Genomic DNA, 22,596 nt, shown 5'->3' on the forward strand with positions numbered 1-22,596 from the left:
TTTCATAGTTCAGCAATACTGATCAATCTAATAAACTTAAACCTACACCATCCTCCCTATTCTGGTATTTTAAAGAGTACTTAGCATAAATATTAAGCAACCTAACTAATAGGGTTCCAACTCCCAGCAACAACAAAAATAAATAAATAAAAAATAGGGAACCACCCCTCACGCTCCACCTCATGATGCTTAATCGACGTAATCAACCTTAATTTGATGCAGTGTGAAAAAAATGCACAGAAATCAATTATTTTTCAAGAAATATTAAATAGATTCAACATCTTTCTTCAACAGAATTGCAGACTGCACAGATGGTACCTTCCCAAAGGAAAAAGTACTATAGCTTACTAGGGTATATTAGACTTAATAGTCACTATATACAGTAATTGACTTCTATTCATTTTACATCAAATTAAAACTTTGGGTGTCAGATAATTATTTATTAAAAGCTAGACATTTTAAATGAGAATAAGAAAGAAAAGTATGTCTTTGTGCCCCCTTTTCCCTGTTAATGCCCTATCGGCCCCCCTGGCTAAACTTTGCTAGATCCGCCCCTGCACAGTTACCAGCGTCAGCTACGTAGAAAAAGATCCTCGAGTAGAAAGTAATATTAAATAAATTCTAACAGCAGCTGATCAAGCTTAAACGTGCTGCTGTTGTTCAACCGCTGGTTTGCTCTTTCTGGTGCAAAGTGGGCCAAAAACAAACAAGAGACAGGGACTCGCGACAGAAAAGCCGATCAGCTGATCATTAAGCAGTTTCATGATTGAAGTAGCAGCAAGAGGAGGAAGTCGCTCCATATATCGCTTGTTAAGCTTAACGCAGGAATGCTTTACAAACATTCAGAGATGGACTTACACACTTGCTTTACTTCTCTCGGGGATAACTTTGTCGGAGATGAAATGCCGGGTTGCTAGCGAAGCTCCAAATGCTATCCAGACCACTGACAGGTCCCACAGCCGCTCTATCACATGATGCATACTGCTCCGACGTGCTAACGTTCTGAGGTGAGTTACGGTGTGTTGCAAGTTTTGTGAGGTGCTTTCGTGATATTTAATGGATCGGATTACATTTTTTATTTTTCTCCGATATCCGATCCAGTAATTTAGGTCAGTATCAGACTGATACCGATACGTAATATCGGATCGGTCCATCTCTAATAATTTTTAAAATAGCTAAAATCATTTGATAAGACAAATAAATATGACCATTCAAGTTTTTATTTTCACTTTAGCAAAGCATTGAAGAATGAAAACATATATATCTATATCTATATCTATATCTATATATATATATATATATATATATATATATATAGAGATATATATATATATATATATATATATATATATATATATAGAGATATATATATATATATATATATATATATATATATATATATATATATATATATATATATATATATATAATTTGTACTCTACAGAAAGCTCCAGAACCAGGCATAGAACTTAATCTGTTTGTTAGCGTGTGTTTCTGGCACTTGGATGGTTCTCTCTTTTGCTTTTTTTAAAGAAGATTTAGTTGTCATTGGGATGTATGCTCCGTCATAATTTCAAACAGCAGACAAGAAGAAGTGTGTCTTGAATAAGATCCATTAAAATGTCTGCACCAACAGCAGTTTTCTTTCCTGGAACAACACCACGTTCAGAAAACACACTCCTAGCCAGTAACCGAGTGGACCTTGTACTTGCTTGTGTGTATCGCTAGTTTGCAGATTTCAAACAGCAGTAAGAAAACGACAGGGAGTCCAGTGCACATGCAAACACACACATGCACACTCCTCCAGCTGTGCACAGCAGGTAGTCATATATACATGCCAACTTCTCCTGCTGGGACTGTGTCAAGCAGATTTTGGGTTCCTCAGTAGACACACGCTCACACGAACGCAGAGAGAAAGACGGAAAGAAAGCAGGAGAAATAGGATTTGGATCGATTCCCTCCCATTGAGGCTGTTGTAAAATGTGGCCGGTAGTAAACAATAGAAAGCAAACAGTCTCTGCAGACTGGCCTTTGACTGAAGTCTCTTTCTTGGACTCCATGAAAGCAATTAATGTAAATAAAGATTACAACCCACATCTACTGTTTGCCAGTAAATCCTCACTAAATGGAGCCAGCATGAAGAGAGGCATTTTAGAAGATAAATATAAAGGCAGTTATCACACTGGTGCTACAAGAGATTTGTTAACCTTACAGTTGGACCATTTTTTTAACCAGGCCATAATGAAACATTAGTAATCTAGAGATCTTTTGTTTTCAAGTTCAAGTTTTCTCAGAGTTTGTCAAATGTTATTCCAGTTTGATTTTTCCGATGTAACAATATTAGGATGTTGTTAGAATTGAACCTGTAGGTTTTGGCTAAATGTCATTGTAAATGTTTTTCAGATTGGAGCTGACATCTGCGGTTTCTTTGATGACTCCACTGAGGAGTTGTGTCGTCGCTGGATGCAGGTCGGGGCTTTCTACCCCTTCAGTCGGAACCACAACGCTGAGGGGTACAAGGTACTCCCAGATTTATTATATTAGATTGTCAATCTATATATTACAACTTTGCTGTTTGGTGCAAAGTACTGCAGGGTATACACATTATTCTATAACATTGTATAGGTGCTGTGAAATCCGAGCAGTTAAAAACTTTTTGTAGCCGTGGAGATTATCACCTCACTGGTGCAAGTACAGCTGAATCTGTGTTTAACACTGAGGATGCAAGCTGCTGAAAAACACAACATTTGAGTCTGAAATAAAATATTACTCACAATCTCAATGGTGCAATGAAATTTAAAGGAATTGATATTGATATACATAAAGTTATTGCAATATGGTGGATTCTCCACATCAGCTGCAGTATTGCACTGACTGCCTTTCTTAACTTTCTGACTGGACAATCGCTCTTCAAGAAGAGAGTCAGTATTCATTTTCAGTGACAATGATTTTCAACAGGTGGTAATATTAACAGAGTAAAAATTATGTTTATATTTAACAAGCAGGCTAAAACGTTAAATGTCACAGGTCAGATCAGTGGCTTAATGTCACTGAGAAACACAGGGAAGGCGCCTGCTGAGCCTAGAAGAGTGCTTATATTGCCACTGAGCTATTTATACAGATGAACACAAATGGCTTATGCGAAAAATCATTCTACACTATTGAATCGCATGAAAACTGATGCTCCCACAACATTTTCCGTTTGGGGTGGGGGTTGGTGATAGTACTTGCTTGAAGACAGGGACACGATGATGATGAATCTGATGTACAATTTCCACTAAACAAGACAGCTAAAGTGTGACCTTTGCTTTGCCCTAATCATGGCGCTCATCACATCCCATACAGATAGTCCAAACACACACACAGACACAAATGAGTTTTCATCAGACTGTCAGAGTTGCTGGAGGCATAAATGATTAGCCAGATGAGAGGACCACGGCCTGTAAGCAGCTAATCACACTTACCACACTTACCACTGTCATCAAATTAACATCATACCTCTGTTTCTTTCTCTCACTTTTTCATTTATTTTTTTCTTTTGCTCTTTGTCTTTATAAACTGTACTTTTAGATTGCTCCAATGTAAAGGTAATTTTGTGGTTATTCATTATGATTAAGGTTAATGTGTATTTGCTCATGGTAATTTTCCACTTTCTCATCCCTCCTCTTTACTGCTTTATCGTCACTCACTTCCTTTAATTTCAGCGATTTTCTTTCCTTCTCCTGCTCAAACATATTTCCTCGTTCCCATTGTTTTTCAGTAACTAATGGACAAATATGTGTTTTATTTTCTCTATTATTTCTTGTTCATTAACACCATTCCCTTACTCCATCTTTCTGTCTCCAGCCTCAGGATCCAGCTGTATATGGTGCTGACTCAGCACTGGTCCGGAGTTCCAAACATTACCTGAACATACGTTATACACTTCTGCCTTACCTCTACACGCTATTCTACAAAGCCCACACTGCAGGAGAGACTGTTGTACGTCCTGTTCTGCATGAGTAAGTCCCATCTACTATTGAGTTAAGTCATTATGCTACCAATTCAAACAGCGACACAAATAAACTGCAGTTGCTTCGATTCACCTGTGGACATAACTCACAAATACCTATTCCTAACCACCAAAACCTTAAATCTTCCAAAAGTATTTCTCATGTACTTCATACTGTGTATTGCTGGAGACCTCAGTAAGTGCAGTACTAAACCGGGGCGTTCTGAGGAGTGGATGTCTTTTCATCTCAGCTAGGTCACTTTGGCATCATCTGACAGATCACAGATGATATTACACTGCTGTGACCTCCTAATGACCAGATCACACAACATAGTTGATAAATCAACCTCCAACGATGGTGACATCCATATTTGTTGATGTCCTTGTGATTCCTGTGACAGTGGGCACTGTGCTAGTTGCATACAAGCAAAGTAATTTATTCAATAATAGGGCATTTGTCTTGGTCACTACCATCATTCTGATGCCACAGAAGAGTGTGACATTATCATCTGCAAGGTCATAGGTGATGTCACAGTACCTCTGAAGGTGTATCTAGGAGCAAAGAGAAGACTAGCATCATGTTGTTTGGATAACTCCCTGGTTATCCAAACAACCTGATGCTATACTATACCATAACTCTGTCCACAAATACTCCCACCAAGACGGAAATAGACAGTATAAACAACTGTCAAGGCAGGCAAAAACAAAAATTCCTTGATTTCCTTTTTTTCCTAAAGAAAGAAAATGAGCAATTTTACATAGTGAAAAGCTCTGTTCCAAGTGCCTGAAAGCTAGTAGCTGAAACCTGGCAACCCTGGCCTATAAACTAAAAAGTGATGTCACTGGCAATGAATGAAAGGACAACATGCCAACAGAAACTAAGACCTTGGCAAGACAGCAATTCCAAATCGAGTGAATACACTCCTGTTTGAGTGGTTTTATTTTTAAAAAGCACAAGAAAAATTAAATGTTTTGGCAATCAGACAACTAGCAAACCACATGATAAACAGATAGCGAGAAGCACAAGGACCGTGTTGCAGTACAACTGTTCATCCCTTTCACCATTCAAAAAGACACCAAGGGCATTAACAAAACATAATGGCATCCAAGTGACAAGTTGTAAAGTATATGCATGACTCTACGAAAGAAAGAAACGGATTGGAGATTAGTAGCCACACAGCTTAAATGAGCCAGCCAGGGTAAAACATGGAAAATGTGATCTAGTAAGACATGAACTAATAAATTGGAAAAATCAAAGGGTGAACATTAATTTAATGTTAAGATAAAGTTTAGAATTGTAACAAAGCATAGACATCCTAAAGTTTTTCTAAACCATAAACTGGAAAATAAAATGTACGGTCTGTAGTTTAATTACATTTTGGCTGGACACAACATAATGACAAAGATGCCTAATTTAATATATATTCTTCCTTGCCCAAGGTTCTATTCTGACAGCGCAACCTGGACAGTAGATCGCCAGTTCCTCTGGGGAAAATACCTGCTCATCACACCTGTATTGGATCCAGTAAGTTAAAACACAGAGAGAGAGACATATCAGAAACAGAATACATATACATATGAAGATACTTTGGTCAAAATGACATCATACACATTACTTAAAGAAATGTACATAGAAAATGGAGAAACATGTCTTGCAGCTGAACAGCTACTCACTCACACAGTCACACACACGCACACAGCGTGACCTCCACTGGGAAAACATGACATGGGATTTTCTTTGTTGCCCTCCCCTACTCTCATCCCTCTTTCTTCTCTCTTCCATACCCTCCCTCTTTTCTCTGAGCTCTAATGAGAGCACTGACCTCATTACGAGCAGATTAGAAGTGTAGATAGAGTGTGTACTCTTGTGTTTGTTTCAGTGTGTGTGTGTGTGTGTGTCTGTGCGCTTGGGTTTTGGTGTGTGTGTGTGTGTGTGTGTGTGTGTGTGTGTGTGTGTGTGTGTGTGTGCGTGCGTGCAGCTGCCTGCATATGTAAATGTGTGTGCCTGTAGGCACATATGTATGTGTGCATATGCAGTGATTGCGGTCATGTCAAAGTGGCCTGAATAATAAGCAATTTAGTGCGGCCTCTCGTGAATTACAGAATAGTGGAAAGCGAATTGGATTCATTGTCGGGCTGAGGATGAAGTAACTTCAATCAGTGTAATTGTGAAAAAAGTTTCTAATACAAGAACTGTGTGTGTGTGTGTGGGGGGGGGGGCTTTGTGATGCTTTAGAGTTTACGTCTTACAGAGTATAGGGAAAGGAAAGGAAGAAGCATGAGGCAACTGTGCTGGATGTTATTTTTGTGAACCAAGACAAATGCACCTATTTGGGATGCCTTCACAGCCAGAGACACAATTCAACTGCTGTTGTGCAGTTGGAAACAGGATAGGATAAAAAGACATCCATTATCAGTGGGTGTGTTGGGGCATCAATTATGACTCACTGCTCATTTCCCTTCTCTTTAAAAGCAATGTGCTTTCCATCAAAGTGCCCTGATAATTGAACAGAGAGAAATGTTTAGAAGTCCTCCAAGGAGGGGAAAATATGACCTTCCTTGTGATGGTGAAGACATGCCCTTGAATAAATTTACAGTAGGTAAAGTTATTCAGGAGTTGGATTAAACATTTGCTTTACAATGTTGTCTTTGTCTGTAGGTGGCATTGGGAAGAACTGCAGGGTTACTTTGGGTAAATAGGGTCATCTTCCAGAGCCTGACCTATAGAGGTCATGCGTTTAAACGTACACGCTATACCAGCGGTCCCCAACCTTTTTTGCGCCACGGACCGGTTTATGCCCGACAATATTTTCATGGACCAGCCTTTAAGGTGTCGCGGATTAATACAAAAAAAAACTATTACCGGTACCGAAAAAAAGAAAATTTATTCATAACATGCGTGAAAAGACCCAGGAAAACCGAGTAAACAATAAAAACGGCAACAAAATAACGCTGAAAACCGATAAAAACCCTGAAAACTATACATTTCACACCTGAGCCTCAACTGTGAGCCCGGTACCAAACGACTCACGGACCGGCACCGGTCCGAGGCCCGGGGGTTGGGGGCCACTGCTCTATACCCAAACGTATTTGCTTATCTGGCTTCATATGTATATGTATTTGAGTGATGTCGCATCTTAATCCATAGGGTTTAATATGATGTCGGCCCACCCTTTGCAGTTATAACAGCTTCAACTCTTCTGGGGGGGCTTTCCACAAGGTTTGAGAGCTTACCATTATTCCAGGAGAGCATTTGGGAGGTCAGACACTGATGTTGGAGGCCTGGTTCACAGTCTGTGCTCTAATTCATCCCAAAGGTGTTCTATTAGGTTGAGGTCAGGACTCTGTGGAGACCAGTCAAGATCTTCAACACCAAACCTGCTCATCTATGTCTTTATGGACCTTGCTTTGTGCAATGGTGAGCAATCATGTTGGCACAATGCAGTTAGACAAGTATTGGTCTCTGACAACCACCAAATCCAGACTCAGAAGTGTGACTCGTTACTCCAAAGAACACTTCTCAATGCGCCCTAGTCCAGTGGCAGCATGCTTTACACCACAGCATCTGATATGTTGCATGGCGCTTGGTGATATAAGGCTTGGCTGTAGCTGCTCAGCCATGGAAATCCATTCCACTGTTCTTTAGATCAGCGGTCCCCAACCTTTTTTGCGCCACGGACCGGTTTATGCCCGACAATATTTTCACAGACCGGCCTTTAAGGCGTTGCGGAAAAATACAACAAAATAAAACCAGTACCGGTAACGAAAAAAAGATTTATTCATAACACATGTGAAAAGACCCATGAAGACCGAGTTAAAGATAAAAACGATAACAAAATAACGCTGAAAACCGATAAACACCCTGAAAACCATACATTTCACACCTGAGCCTCAACTCTCGCGGCCCGGTACCAAATGACTCACGGACCGGTACCGGTCCGAGGCCCGGGAGTTGGGGACCGCTGCTTTAGATAATCTGAAGGCCACATGAAGTCTGGAGGTCGGTAGCGATTTACTCTACAGAAAGTTGGTGACCTCTGCACACTGTGCACCTCAGCATCTGTGATTCTACATGGCCTACCGCTTCATGGTTGAATTGCTGTAGTTCCCATTTGGTTCCACTTTGTTTTAAATCCATTAACAGTTGACTGTGTAATATTTTATAGTGAGTGAAATTTCACTACAGGACTTGCTGTACAGGTGGCATCCTTTCACAGTACGCTGGAATTTACTGAGCTTCTTAGAGCAACCCATCCTTTCACAAATATTTGTAGAGTTAGTCAGCATGCATAGGTGGCCACTTGTGGCCATGGAGGGGATTGGAGCACCTGAATTCAGTCATTTGGATGTGTAAGTGAAAACATTTGGCAATATAGTGTATGATCCTGACCAGTCTGCATAGTTATTTATGCATACATGGACATTAAAACTTTTGTACTATCATTTATGTAAGGTTATGACTTTTACAAAAGGGTCTAAATTTTCGTTTCACCATTTTGGAAAACAATGCCATGCAAATAATGTTCAGGTACAGAGCCCGGCGCCTTAATGGATGCCCCTGTTTCTGTCTGTTTAGACAAAAACAGTAAATTTTCTTTTACCATGAAAATTGTTTTCATGTGATTAATCAGCTTAAGAAGGGTTATATTTCAGTGTCGTCGAAGTGTTTTTGTCCTCTTGTATGCAATTTCAAAAGGATTCGGGTGGCAAGAGTATGCTCACTATATGTGACGGCTGTGTCATGCTCTGAAGGGCAATATAAAGAGATATCATCAAGGGTCAAAGGATGATCTTTAACAACCCTTGATATTCTACACTCACCTTTTTAACTATTCTCTACTATACTCTATCTGTTCTTTATTTATTCCTTTGTCTACTTGCCTATCCATTTCTCTAATGATGCTTTCTCCATCATGCAGATCAATCAATGCTTTAACCTTGATCTCTGTGATAAACTGAAGAGATCTCCTGCACTCTATCTCTGTCATCCCCTCTGGTCTTCATCCATACTTCTACTCTCATGCCCGTTTCTCCCTTTTTCTTTTCAGCTCATCCTTTCATCAAACGTTGGCTCCCTCGTCTCATCTGCATTCTCTTAATCAGCTGCTGTCTACTCACCCTTGTGATCCCATTTCATTTCATCCCACTTCTCTTTCACTCTGTGTCTCATACTCTCCCTCTCTTTCTCTCTCTCTCTCTCTGCTGCTCTCATTTAATTCAGCTGCCATCTGATCATTCTGCCAGCATGAATCTTTGGCTCACCTGATCAAATCTTACCTTATAGCTAACTGAGATTCAGTGCTCCAAATAAGGATACAGGCTTCGTGCTGTTTCCCTATCAAACGCAGTTAGCAACCATGCTAAGTCCTGCAGTCCCTTCCCGTTAGTCAGTGGTGTGAGTGATAGGAGCCGCGAGCAAATCCGACACCAGAAAACGAGGTATAGGGGGAGCATCCATTTCCCCAGGCTGTCATCCTACAGGCTGTGCAGCAGTTGTGGCTGGTGATTTACGTCAAAGTGTGAATCTGTGGCCCTTAAGGGGGTGTTAAGTAATTTAATTTGGTTAGCAGGCCATTATTTTTATATATTTGATCATATTTTAGTCTTTCTTCTTTTACTATGTCCTGTTTTTTTCTTTTACTTCTCAAATTTAATAATTTGGTGTTATTTGTCATTGTTTAAATATGCCTCGCCACTATTCTTCTTGTCCTCCTGAATCCCCTATTTCATGTTCCTAATGACAGACCTTAACAGTCCACAAAAAGGACAGCGTGAGAGAGACAGAGAGAGAGAGAGAGGAGGTGAGAGAGTAATTGGAAGGGAGATGCTTTTGCCATCAGTGCCTGTGACAGGCCTTGGCCTGTGCAGTTGTCACACTGTATTTCACAATATAGAATTTTTTTGAGAAGGACCTGTAGTTTGCGCTTTCTTTAGCTGTGCCCCCTGTGAATGTCTCTCTCTCTCTCCCTCTGTTCTGCACTGTCACAAAGAACAGGGAAGTGACAATGCTATCAAAGGCTTGGTGCTCGTCTATTGATTGCCCCCGTCTGTCCACCACCTTAAGCCATCAAAGGCTGTCACCTATCAGTTGTTGCTTGATGCCGTCTTTCCCATCGTCTCTTACATCATAGTATTGTAGACTGAAATGTCACAAGGCCTGTGTGGAAACTTTGTATTGGATGATAGGCAATTTAAGAACATGTTTACTTGATGGGGACATTTTATCTTCATTTTTACAATTAAGTTGCAGTTATATATAGCAGAAAGGGCTATCCTCACTTTATCCTCACTTTATTCGAGGCACTTTCTCTGGAGATGCAAATAGATAGTCATGCAAGTGTTGTGTTCTTGTGTTTTTTGTAGGGTGTGGATAAGGTGTCGGCATATCTACCTGATGCTCGGTGGTACGACTACGAGACGGTAAGGATATTTTTTCCTCATTGGAAATGTTTCCTCTAAAGTAGCACAACTATCTGTTAGATGTATGGGTCTGTAACTGTATTTGTAAAGTAGCACAACTACTGCCTTTAATGGAGTTGTATACATTAATTTACACACTTGTAGAAACCACAATTCTTTAAATTCTTGCTGAAATGTTCACTTTACTTAATAGCAAAGGTAACTACCAGAGGCTTACTGGAGGTTGTCCAAGTTAAGTGCAAATTCATAAATTGCACTCTTTTTATGGTTTGATGGTCATAAAACTGTGTATAACCCACAATGCAGGAAAGCTGGGTTTTAACTTCAGACATCACAGTATAGGCAGTTTTTAAATCCCATTTAGGGAAGCAAAATAATAGAATATCTTCAATATAATACACTCTCAATCAAAAACAGCTTCCTTAAAAATCTCATTGAGCTGAATTAACATAATAAGCCTTGTAATCAAAATAAATCAGATAGATTTGGGGGGGGGGGGCCTTATCACTATCATGTTATATTTGTCACAAAAACATGTAAAGCACAACCTGTCACATGAAAGTTGATGCCTCAAGTTGTTGTTTGAGACTGAGAGACTAAAGTGATAAGACAGAGTAGGAATGAGGACAAAGAGTGAGAGAGGGGACAAGGAAGAAAAGAGAGAGACTATCTCCCTGACAGAGAGATAAAAGAGGTGTTAAGTTCCTTTGGGACCTTATTTAGCCGTCACAGTGGCGATGTAAAGCGCCCACTGATCAGATGAACGATTAGATTGGCTGTCTTACTGCCGGCCCCTTGTCCTGGTTGGTCCCCTGTGATTATCTGGGTAGGAGGATAGAAGGGTGGGGGAGCAATGATGTAGTGAAAATGACCATGAAAAACAAGTTACAGAGCAAAGAAATACTGGAGAAGCACTCGGATGAGAACAAAACAGATGGGATGGGAGTTGAATGAAAAGAAAGGGGAAAGGATGGCTAGCGCAATTACACAGAGATAGAGGAAAGCATAAACAATAGAGAGGATGAGAAAGAGGCAACAGAAATGAAAATTACAGTATGCAGAAAAGAGGAAGATTGCAAGACTAAGAGGAGAAAGAGAAGAGAGGGCTAGAGAAGACCTCCTTAAGGCAGACAGTGAGGGGGAGATAAGATCTGAAATTGCTTATAGATGCTCCACTAACTCTAGCCCACACACACGCCCATATTGTACTGCATAAAATGACACACACGCACACACAGAAACTGACACATGCACACCCGGACACACCCTCACATAGAGCTCAGTGGGAATGGAGGAAACAGGATAAAAAAAAAAGAATTAGAGCATCACAAGAGAAAAAACAGGACACGGTGAAGGAAGGAAGTAAAAAGGAGAAAAGGAAGAGATTTTTGTTGTTAAATAGTTTTAGGCTGCTCTGAGGATTTAGTCCTCAGGGGATCAAACAGCTGAGCTCTAACTGGACCAGAGATGAATGGAGGGACACGTTTAAAAAGAGAGAGACAGAGAGAAATGTGAAGTTTATCATTATAATATTTTGAAAGCCAGTTTAACATCGAGATTTCATAAGGCCTGTTGTCAAGGGTGAGACAGGAGAACACCCTCACAAAAGGCCCAGTGTTAGTTTGTTTCCAAATCAGTTGTCTTTTATAAATTACAGGGTGGTCACCTCATAATTGTTGCATGTGTTTACATACTCATTTGTGAATACCCCCCCCCCCCCCCCCCGTGCTCTGCTTATAGTATGAGACTAGAGTTTGATTAACAATTACTGATGATGACTAACTGATTTAAAAGATCGGTGAACTCTGATTAAATACGATGAAGTAAAAAGTGATTAAAATTACATACCCTACATATGTATGGTATAAAAATAATTATATTTTTTCAGTAAAAAGGAAAAACAGTCTGCATCGCATAGATTCTTTTGCCCACAAGAGGGAATTCAGTTAAATTAATATTTTATTCTGCTATCCTTCTGATCAGATGGAACAAGTGGGAGACCGCAAAAGGCATGTTGAAATGTACCTACCAGCAGAGAAGCTTGGATTACACATCAGGGGTGGAGCAATCCTCCCAACACAGAAGCCTAATGTCACCACAACATACAGGTACACACACACACACACACACACACACACACACACACACACACACACACACACACACACACACAGAGAGATTATCACAAACATGTACATAATGGCAAACGTTGTATTCTTACATTTGGTGCATTTGTTTTATTCATGTGAACGCTATTTGTAATTTTATGTGTGTTTATGTATATTTAACTAGTCGGCGTAATCCCATGGGTTTGATCATTGCTCTTGATGACCATGACAGCGCAGCTGGAGAGCTATTTTGGGATGACGGTGATTCCCGAGGTATTGTCTCCTTTTTTCTTTTTTTCTTTTTTTTTGTCTGTTTGCTAGTATGTTGTGTATTGCTATTACCACTGACTGGATTCTGGATACGTTTTTTTTTCATCAAATGAAAGTTCTTATCTTTTTGAGTACAAAAAAAGGATATTAGCCAATCACTTTCAGTTAGCTCATACGTATCAACAAGCTGAAGCTGTTACACTTTGCTGTGTAACTATGCATCATTTGTGTTCAAGTGCTGTGACAAAGATAAAGCTCTGTGTGTGCTTCTCTTTACAGACACAGTTAAGAATAGCAACTACATCCACTACAAGTTCACTGTTACCCAGGTAACTTTCCCACACAAGTTCATACATCCTTTCTTTCAAATTGAGCCAAAATATTTCTTTCAATCTGAGCTTAAGTCTAAAGTTCAAAACCACCGAAGAATTTTGACTTTTTCATTCCACTTATGGTTGACCAATGTTGGGATGCTAAAGTATTGCTGGATCAAACGTTTTTTATGCTTTAAACTGCACTGAGGACTAAATTGGATGTTTAATGTATACATTACGTTACATTACATTACTCTGGGGTGCATGGCACTAAACTTAGTGTGTGTTTTCAATTTGCAAATCTGGGATCATTTTTAGAAGGTCAAATTATGTGACTGTGTCATAATCATAGTCTGCTGTCTTGTAGGGAACACTGACGATGCAGGTGACCAACAATGGTTACAATGACCCAAACAACCTTAAGTTTGACAACATTATTATCCTTGGGGTACCTACTGTCCCCGCATCCGTCTCTGTGACTGATGTTGATGCTACAAACACTACTACAATATTAGATAACAACAATATAGACTACGATGGAGCCAAGAAGGTAAATACAAGCATGTTTCTAGACATAATTATGCAAAAAAAGAAGCAACCTTTATTGTTTTTTTTCTTGTTTGTGTTTGTCACACAGTCTTTATTTATAACACACGTGAATGTAGATTTTGTCAGACTATAGGTGATCTGCAGCAGCAGAAACCATTTTTTGAGTAAAAAAAATCAAATATAGGAATAATAAAAAGAAAATCTCTAATCTAATATCGACAAACAAGCAACATATATGACAGATATATTTAGTGAGTAGTTAATGGAAACAATCAATATTATCAATCAATATAATAATAATAATAAGAAGAAAGCACAGACTCTAGTATTGCATGACTGATGCAGAATGGATGACTTCTACAGCAGCCACACTTCTGTCATTTGTTTCAGTTTGACCAGGAATGAAACCATTATTGTTCACTTCAAGGTTAGCCTCTAAGTGTAACAAATGTTAACAATTTACATTGGGTGAAAATCATTAAAAAAAAAAAAACATCTGTGAGAGTGTGTGGGGGCATGTCATTACGAGAAAGAGAAAAAAAGAGTGAAAATGAACAACTAAGAGCAATGATTCTACAATAAGTGCCCAGGATTAGGAGCAAAAAGGCAAGAGTCTGTAAAGTGTCGAGAGACGCTTTAAGCAGTACTTTTTAGATTTGGTGTGTGTGTGTGTAAGTAACTGCATGTACATACACTATGTTACGTTCCCCTGGGGGGGGGGGTCTAGGCGTTAAGGGGGAAGCAACAAAAGTGACCGGGTCAGAAAAAGGAGTCAGGGAGGCAAAACAGTTAAATAAAACAGTTTTATTGAAGTTATTCAACTAAAAGAGACGGACAAGCCGTTATCACCATAAAACACCAACAAAACACAAACAAAACTCAGGCGTTGGTCAAATAAAGCAAAAAGTCAAAAGGAAAGCGCAGCTCACTAGCTGGAAACCACACTACACAGCTCACTAGCTGGACAACACACTACACAGCTCACTAGCTGGACAACACACTACACAGCTCACTAGCTGGACAACACACTACACAGCTCACTAGCTGGACAACACACTACACAGCTCACTAGCTGGAAACTACCGCAGAAACACTCAGCTCACTAGCTGTACCCACACAAAATGGCACTCTGGCCCAGAGCTCACCCTGCTCTGGGCTTAAATACCTTTAATTGCTGATGGGAGTCAGCTGTACAGGAGGGAAAGGTGGCATCTCAGGTAGGAGGTAGTGGGACACGCCCACACAGGCACCTTCAGGAGGAGGCCCTGCTAGGGCCGTAACACCCCCTCCCATAAATGCAAACCCATGGTTTGTCAAATTTACGATAACACAAAGTGAGTCCATAGCCGTTTCATGAAGAAATTGCAGGCTTTCCACCTACCAAACCCCATAGCACCGGTTAGGCATTGCCTGCGGAAACTGCCAATCCCATCTCAGTGGGTTCACAACATTCCCAGAGAGTGGCCCCAAACCCTCGAAACAGTGTCCCATGGGATAGCCAGGGCTTCGAACTATCACGTGTTGAGAACCCAGCAGGCAGCTAGCGGGCTTCACTGAAACACAGACATACTTGTTAGCAAGGGGTGCAGATCTGAAGGGTGGTTTTGAACATGAACCAGAGAAAGGGTCAACCAGCGGCAGCTCAGGGTTAGTTGGCCTCGTACACTGATTACGGGGTGCTACCGAGCAATTGTGCTCCAGGTTTAGCCTTTCCGTAGGCCTGGCAAGCTTGTCAGTTTGAGAGCCACGACTGACTGTTCTCAAAACAGGCCCCTTTCGTGTTGAGTGGGCTTTCTGTTTGAGTGCCAGTTTGACACAATTGGCAACCACATGGCCAGGCTTGTGACAGAAAAAACACAGTTTGGGCCTAGGTCTTAAAACCATAACTGCATTTTCCTTATTAGCTGGCCCACTCTTACCTGTCCAGGATGCGCTATAGTGCAGAGGGATATCCTGTCCGACAGCACTTGCTTTATGAGTCAGCTTAAACTCATCTGCCAGGGTGGCAGCTTGCTGTAAAGTTGTAGCCCTCTGTTCACTTAAATAAAGGGCCACAGATTTAGGAACAGAGTTTTTAAAATCCTCCACCAGCATAAGCTCACGTATGGACCCCACATCCTTAACCTGGCTTGCTGCACACCACCTATCAAAGAGCCTCGCCTTCTCCCTGGCAAAGTCAAGATAGGACTGTCCCTGCGCCAACTCCAACCGTCGAAAATGCTGCCTGTAGGCCTCAGGTACCAGTTCATAGGCTTGGAGGACGGCACTTTTGATCTTTCCATAAACCAGGCCGTCCTGCCTAGACAGACCAGAACAAGCTTCTTGAGCCTTACCTGTCAACCGACACAGCAACATCACCCCCCACACATCTTGAGGCCACTGCAGTGCAGTTGCCAGGCGTTCAAACACACTGAAAAAGCTGTGAACACTGGATTCACAGAAGTCTGGAACCAGGTGAATGTTATTGCTCACAAACAAGCCTCTAGACACCTGTACACTAGCAGCTGTGTCAACCATTTTGGGGATGGTGAAGGGTTAGAAACACACCACCTAATTAGGACCACTGCCACACCCGTCTGCCAACTCACGCAGACTACCCAATAATTAACAGATTAATGGAAAACTACACAACTTACTTTAACCGACCAACTTACCTCTTGCAGTATACACTAAACAAACACAACTTACCCAGTTCCTAAGCACAACAAACTTTACCTACCTATCTCCTGGAGCGTGCTGGGCTCGAGGCGACTTGAAAGGCAGAACTTCAGCGACCGGGGCCCTGAATTGCCTACCCCCAACAGGGAACTAATCCCCGCCCAGGATTACTCCGAAAATAAAAAAGGCAAAACAACAAAAGAGTGCCCGAAGGAAGAACTTAAAACAAAGCTCAGCTGGACACTCACCTAACTAAACTGGGAAGTTGTGAATCTCTAAAAGGTGACAAAGTGAGATAATCAAAAAAAACCCAAATCCAACACAGAACTCCCTTTTCAAATATCCCGGACGAGCCCCCACTTGTACTGTATCTCCCGCATCGGGGACTACCTTTTGTTGGAGCCGCTGGAGGGAGACCACGTTTTCAGAGCCGCCCACCTGCACAGCGGGGACGAGCTCGTATGTAAGGTTTTCGATGTGGGCCGATACCAGGAGTCACTGGCGGCCTACTTCGCCCTTGGCCAGCACCAGCACATTAACCAAATCCTGGAGATTTTGCTTGGGGAGACGCGGGCCTATGTGTTCTTCGAGAGAAGCTATGGCGACATGCACTCTTTTGTCCGTACCTGCAAGAAGTTGCGAGAGGTCCCGGGTTCATATCCCGGACGGGCCCCACCTGTTACGTTCACCTGGGGGGGGGTCTAGGCGTTAAGGGGGAAGCAACAAAAGTGACCGGGTCAGAAAAAGGAGTCAGGGAGGCAAAACAGTTAAATAAAACAGTTTTATTGAAGTTATTCAACTAAAAGAGACGGACAAGCCGTTATCACCATAAAACACCAACAAAACACAAACAAAACTCAGGCGTTGGTCAAATAAAGCAAAAAGTCAAAAGGAAAGCGCAGCTCACTAGCTGGAAACCACACTACACAGCTCACTAGCTGGACAACACACTACACAGCTCACTAGCTGGACAACACACTACACAGCTCACTACCTGGACAACACACTACACAGCTCACTACCTGGACAACACACTACACAGCTCACTACCTGGACAACACACTACACAGCTCACTAGCTGGAAACTACCGCAGAAACACTCAGCTCACTAGCTGTACCCACACAAAATGGCACTCTGGCCCAGAGCTCACCCTGCTCTGGGCTTAAATACCTTTAATTGCTGATGGGAGTCAGCTGTACAGGAGGGAAAGGTGGCATCTCAGGTAGGAGGTAGTGGGACACGCCCACACAGGCACCTTCAGGAGGAGGCCCTGCTAGGGCCGTAACAACTATCAAGTATATGTAGCTGTGGCAGTGTTTGTGTAAATCCTTGAGGTCTCCTTGGTCACGGGCACAACCTTACATTTATCACAAGACACTGAGTTGTAATAATTTTCTGCGTGTTAAAGGCATCTGTGCTGTTAAACCTAAATTCTGGTTTGTCATGTTCATCAGTCTCCTTTTGCCTAGTCTGACCAATGAACATAGCTCACAGCTGCTAAAGATCATTAGTTTCATACACACTAAAATATAAATCAATATTAAACAAGTCAGCCTGGAAGCTAAAATGTGTTTTATTTGATTACTTTATTTGATTTTTAAACAATTCATTCTTACTGTATGTTAGGGATGTTCTTGGTGACTAACTTGTTAGTGATGTAAAGAAGAGAAAAAAATAGACATAATAGACAAAAAATAGAAAAAAAAAAGTGTGGACACTTTGGCTAACCTTAGCAATGCTAGCAGCGGTGATGCTGTCCACATCCCGATGTGTCATAAAGATGACACAGTCACATCGCCAGGCAGATCTGGGCTTTGTTCTCAATGGCTTCTGTAATCCCTGCACAAACACTTTCCTTCCTTAAAATTTATCCAATCCACAGGTGCTGACCCTGCAGAACCTTGACTTGATCTTGGGGGAGACGTATGTGGTAGAGTGGAAAGTACTACGTATTAACTGTCATCCAGAGGACAATGCAGATCAGGCTAAGTGCGAGGCCAGAGGCTGTATCTGGGATGTAAGTAGCCTACTGAATTTCTCATGTCGTAGGCTAACATACACATATCATTTAATTTTTCTATCAAATAGTTGGAATTCTGTGTTAAAGGTAAATGATGAAAAGTGCAAATGCTTTCATTATATGGCAAATACTACTATGCAGACCAGCAGAAATCCAAATGAAGCATATTTGGATAAACATTTTGCTTTCAAAACTGCAGTAAATGAGCATCATCAATGCCCAAACACTTACACTTACCCAGCTTCTTTGAAACCTGTTGCTGGCATCAAATTCAAAGTTAGCACATATTAGAAATGCAATGACAATATCTCAGTTTGAACATTTGATTTGTTGCCTTCCTAACAATTGACACTTAAACATAGCCTTTTGGTGATTTGATGGTGTCAGTCTTGAAACTTTATTTCATAGTGCTCCGTTATGTTTTCTTTTTTCCCTACATAGCCAATTGCCATTGAAGGTGCCCCAAATTGCATCTATCCAGAAAACTATGGTTACAATGTCACATCATTAAGGGAAAGTAATGAGGGGATGACAATTGATATCATTCGGAACACAAAGTACAGGAGCAGTGGCCGTCCACAGTCCCGTGATATTGACACACTCCGTGTTGACATTAAATATCACAGCAGTGACATGCTGCAATTCAAGGTGTGTGCCTATTTTTTTGTTTTGTTCACGTAGTGGGGCAATAATTGATTCATGATTGATGTGCATAAATTGATGCAATAACAATTCCTCCACATGCAGATCTATGACCCAAATGATGATCGCTATGAGGTACCAGTGGAGTTGTCGGTTCCTACAACTCCTGAGACTGAAGAGAGCAATAGGCTTTACAGGGTCGCTATTGTCAAGTACCCATTCGGCATCCAGATTATTAGGAATAGCACCGGGACTATAATGTGAGTATCCAAAAGTTTTAGGTATGTTGAGGCTTTTCTTTAATGGAATTTTTTTTTCATGTGTTAAAATGGGTTTTCAACACTTGTATTTATTTGTTAAATAAAGCATAAATAGATAAAGCATAGATAGATAGATCGATATTCTCAGTTTTTCTTAAATAATACTAAATTGTCCCACCAAGTAATAAAGTCAAAAATAGGTTAAAATTTCCATTTCAACTATTTCAACTAGAAACTCTTTTATCCTAAAAGATTAAAGTAACAATGCTGAGTCAAACCCTCTGGTGCAGTTACGCAGTCACATGAGATATGCTCAGGAAAGTTTCTCAGTCCATCAGTGCCTGAAGTTGTTTCCGCTTGTTCAGCATTCATGATGATGTCACATGAAGCAGCACAGGTTTGGAGTCTATTCAAAGAATATTTCAAAGCAAGGGTGACATTATTTTGTAGTTAAACCTCCAATGTTTTTTTTTGGAACCGTCAGCTGAAATTTTACTAATTAAAATTTATGTTGAAGGGGTGCCTGCAGTTGCCCATGGGTCTTTATGCCTATTTATTTAAACATAATGTGAATTACTACCTTTGACTACTCCTTACCTCAACCACCACACGCCTTCTCTTCTCTTTTCTTTCTCTCGTCTCTCATTGGTTTAATTCCCTGTCTTTTCTCCTAGTTGGGATTCATCTGTGCCAGGTTTTACCTTCTCAGACATGTTCATCCAAGTGACAACTAGACTGCCATCTCATTATGTTTATGGTTTTGGGGAAACAGAGCATAAAACTTTTAAGCACGATCTAAACTATCATACCTGGGGTATGTTCTCCAAGGACCAGCCTCCTGGTGTAAGTATACCATAAACACGTAATGTTTGTTTCATTGTTTCATTGAAACCATTTTTATGCTTGCTATGACATATGTAAAAGTTATGCAGTGAGTCTCTTTAACCTCCTAAGACCCCAAATCTTCCACGGCATGCATTTTTAATTTCTCTTTGATATTTGGGCACATTGGGGAGCGATGAATGTAAAAACAAAGAATTACCAGATTTTTTTTTACCTTATTTTTGTTTTTAAAAAAATAAGAGCCACATATGAGGATATTCGTTCAAAATTTTGATAGAACAGTAGCAGTATAATGTCCTCGTAAGTGGATATCAGGCCCTTGTAGAGCAAAATTGAGTATTTTGGTCTAAATAACCCAAAATGTGATGTCCACATATGTGGACGCCAGGTCCTAGGGGGTTATATGACTTGTAGAAATTGTGAAGAGTAAACCACTTTCTAGACTATGTAAAGTTCTCTCTTTTTCTTATTAATGATATTTGTGTTTCTATTGACATGACCATTTGTCATCAGGTTTGTCATCACAATTTCAAGGTCAGTTAGGATATAGTTCACATCACCATTATCAAGGGTAATTTTTTTTTTTTTTTTTTTTTCTTTTTGGCCTGTCCCGTTTGGCTCTTTTGCCCTCAGAATTGTTGTCTAAAGGCAAAGAAAGATGCCCAACGGATTTACTTTACCAAACTGACCATCCCAGCCTTGCCGTAATGGTCCATTTGATTCACCTTTTATTGTTTATTTTAGTTTCACTTACTGAATACGGGACAGACTTGACTGGGGGAAAGAAGGGGAGAAAGAAAGAGGGAAAGAGAAACAGCTGAGAAGAGGGACGGGGGAGAAGGGCAAAAGACAAAAACCAACAGAACGGGCAGAGAAAAAAAATGCATATATCAATCACCTGGATCACCTGCTGAGAAAGAAAAAAGAAAGCAAGCAGAAGAGAACAAGAGTAATAGAATAAACAACATCACAATGATATATGGGAATATGACAGTAAATACTAAATATTAAACATTATTGTGCAGCACATAAGATCAACAGAACACAGTGTGCTTTGAGGTAGGAGCCAAAAAGGGTGTAGTTTGTGGGTGTGATCACCCGTGTGTACACCTGTGAGCATGGACGCGCTTGTTTTTTGTTTTTTAAAAGGTTCCTTCATGTAATAATCTGCTAGAGGGTGTGGGGGGGCCACAGCCCCGTCCTCCAGGGCATGAAGCAGGTGTGGAGGAGATCAAAACTCCAGACATCCAGAGGCCCCCAGAACACAAGAGACCAAGGAAGACCAACAGAGGGGCAGCCGCGCCACTGTCCCAGAAAGAGCTGAGGAGAGTCCCAGATGAGGGCTCACTCAGCAGCCGCGGAGCAGAAGCCAGGGGGAGTTGCAGTGACGCGCCCGTGAGCTCCGCCGGCAGCCAGCTGCGCCTGAGTGACCGAGCCCCAGGCCAAGAGGCCGGGGGCACCCCACCTCCGAAGTGGCCCGAGCGAGCCCCAGGCTCCAGGCCCCGATAAGCGGCCGCCAAGGAGTGAGCCGGTGTGTACCTGGATGCCCATCCCCGGACATAAAGAACCACCAACGCACCGATGTCTGAGGGGGTCCGCCACTGGCAGGGGAAGTGGTGGTGGGGGGAGATAGGCCTCCAAACCTTGGAGGGCCTGAGATGTCCCCAGAGAGGTGGCGCCTGACACCCAACCTGACATATAGACACAGACATACAGGCACACACAGATACAAACATCCATTCCCACCCTCATGCTCTCATATGCACTTACTCCACACTCAACCAACGTGGAGACAGACATAAAGAGACATTGTACACACGATCACACTCCCCAAGCGTACTCTACAAACCGGGTCTAGGTGCCCCCGCCCCTGGAGGGGGGAACTGCACCCAGACCCAGGTGGTGTTTCCCTTTTCCCTGCGGTGGGGGGAGGCAGACCGCCCCGACTCCGCAGCAGCAGGAAGGCTCCACACTCCAGACCGCAGTCGGACGGCCAACTCCTCCTCCTAGCCCCCCTGCTCCAGCAGGTCGCAGAGAATGGGGGTGAGAGAAGACTCCAAACCTCCCTCCACCCGCTCATTGTAGTGTTGATGCATGTGTGTTTTAAGGTGCATTTTAAAACAAACAACCATTATCAAGGGTAATTGCTGAGCTTTTAAGATTACACCACAGGGTTCAGATAACTGTTATGGGACTTCTTGGAGAGGAAGAAAATTTAAGTTGGGGAGGAGGCCAAATAATTTAAAGATGGATAATGAAACACTTAAAAAATAATAGCTGAATCCTTGGTATATCAGAGCTAAAATATACTGTGGAGAGGGCATCTTCAGTCATTAAGCATGTAGAAATCCAGAGTATTTGAAGGAAAGGTTTTGTAAGGCACCTGAAAAACTGGTTAACCCAAATTTTGCTTTATTTTGAAGAGTGTCCATGGTTGAACTATTAGAGTCCATGTAAATGTTTCCAGAATGAAAATCCGTGTCTGCACATTTGTTATGACAGAGTAGTCGAGAGAGACCA

At 41.5% G+C, this 22,596-nt stretch overlaps 1 protein-coding gene across 1 annotated transcript in view; it reads left to right on the forward strand.

Annotated features, from left to right (window-relative positions):
- Positions 1-22,596, forward strand: part of LOC146653809 (sucrase-isomaltase, intestinal-like) — a 63,984-nt gene that overhangs the window by 21,650 nt on the left and 19,738 nt on the right. The window contains exons 16-27 of the mRNA XM_085380141.1: positions 2,404-2,520; positions 3,847-4,001; positions 5,432-5,516; positions 10,355-10,411; positions 12,395-12,519; positions 12,704-12,792; positions 13,069-13,118; positions 13,471-13,653; positions 18,194-18,328; positions 18,773-18,979; positions 19,079-19,233; positions 19,908-20,076. Coding sequence (XP_085236267.1) covers positions 2,404-2,520; positions 3,847-4,001; positions 5,432-5,516; positions 10,355-10,411; positions 12,395-12,519; positions 12,704-12,792; positions 13,069-13,118; positions 13,471-13,653; positions 18,194-18,328; positions 18,773-18,979; positions 19,079-19,233; positions 19,908-20,076 — 1,527 coding nt within the window. The remainder of the gene's footprint in view (positions 1-2,403; positions 2,521-3,846; positions 4,002-5,431; positions 5,517-10,354; positions 10,412-12,394; positions 12,520-12,703; positions 12,793-13,068; positions 13,119-13,470; positions 13,654-18,193; positions 18,329-18,772; positions 18,980-19,078; positions 19,234-19,907; positions 20,077-22,596) is intronic.

The sequence above is a fragment of the Rhamphochromis longiceps genome, linkage group LG14 (genome assembly GCF_057381845.1).
Source record: "Rhamphochromis longiceps isolate RC_006_pf linkage group LG14, R_longiceps_female_GT1.1, whole genome shotgun sequence".
Taxonomy (NCBI): Eukaryota; Metazoa; Chordata; class Actinopteri; order Cichliformes; family Cichlidae; genus Rhamphochromis; species Rhamphochromis longiceps.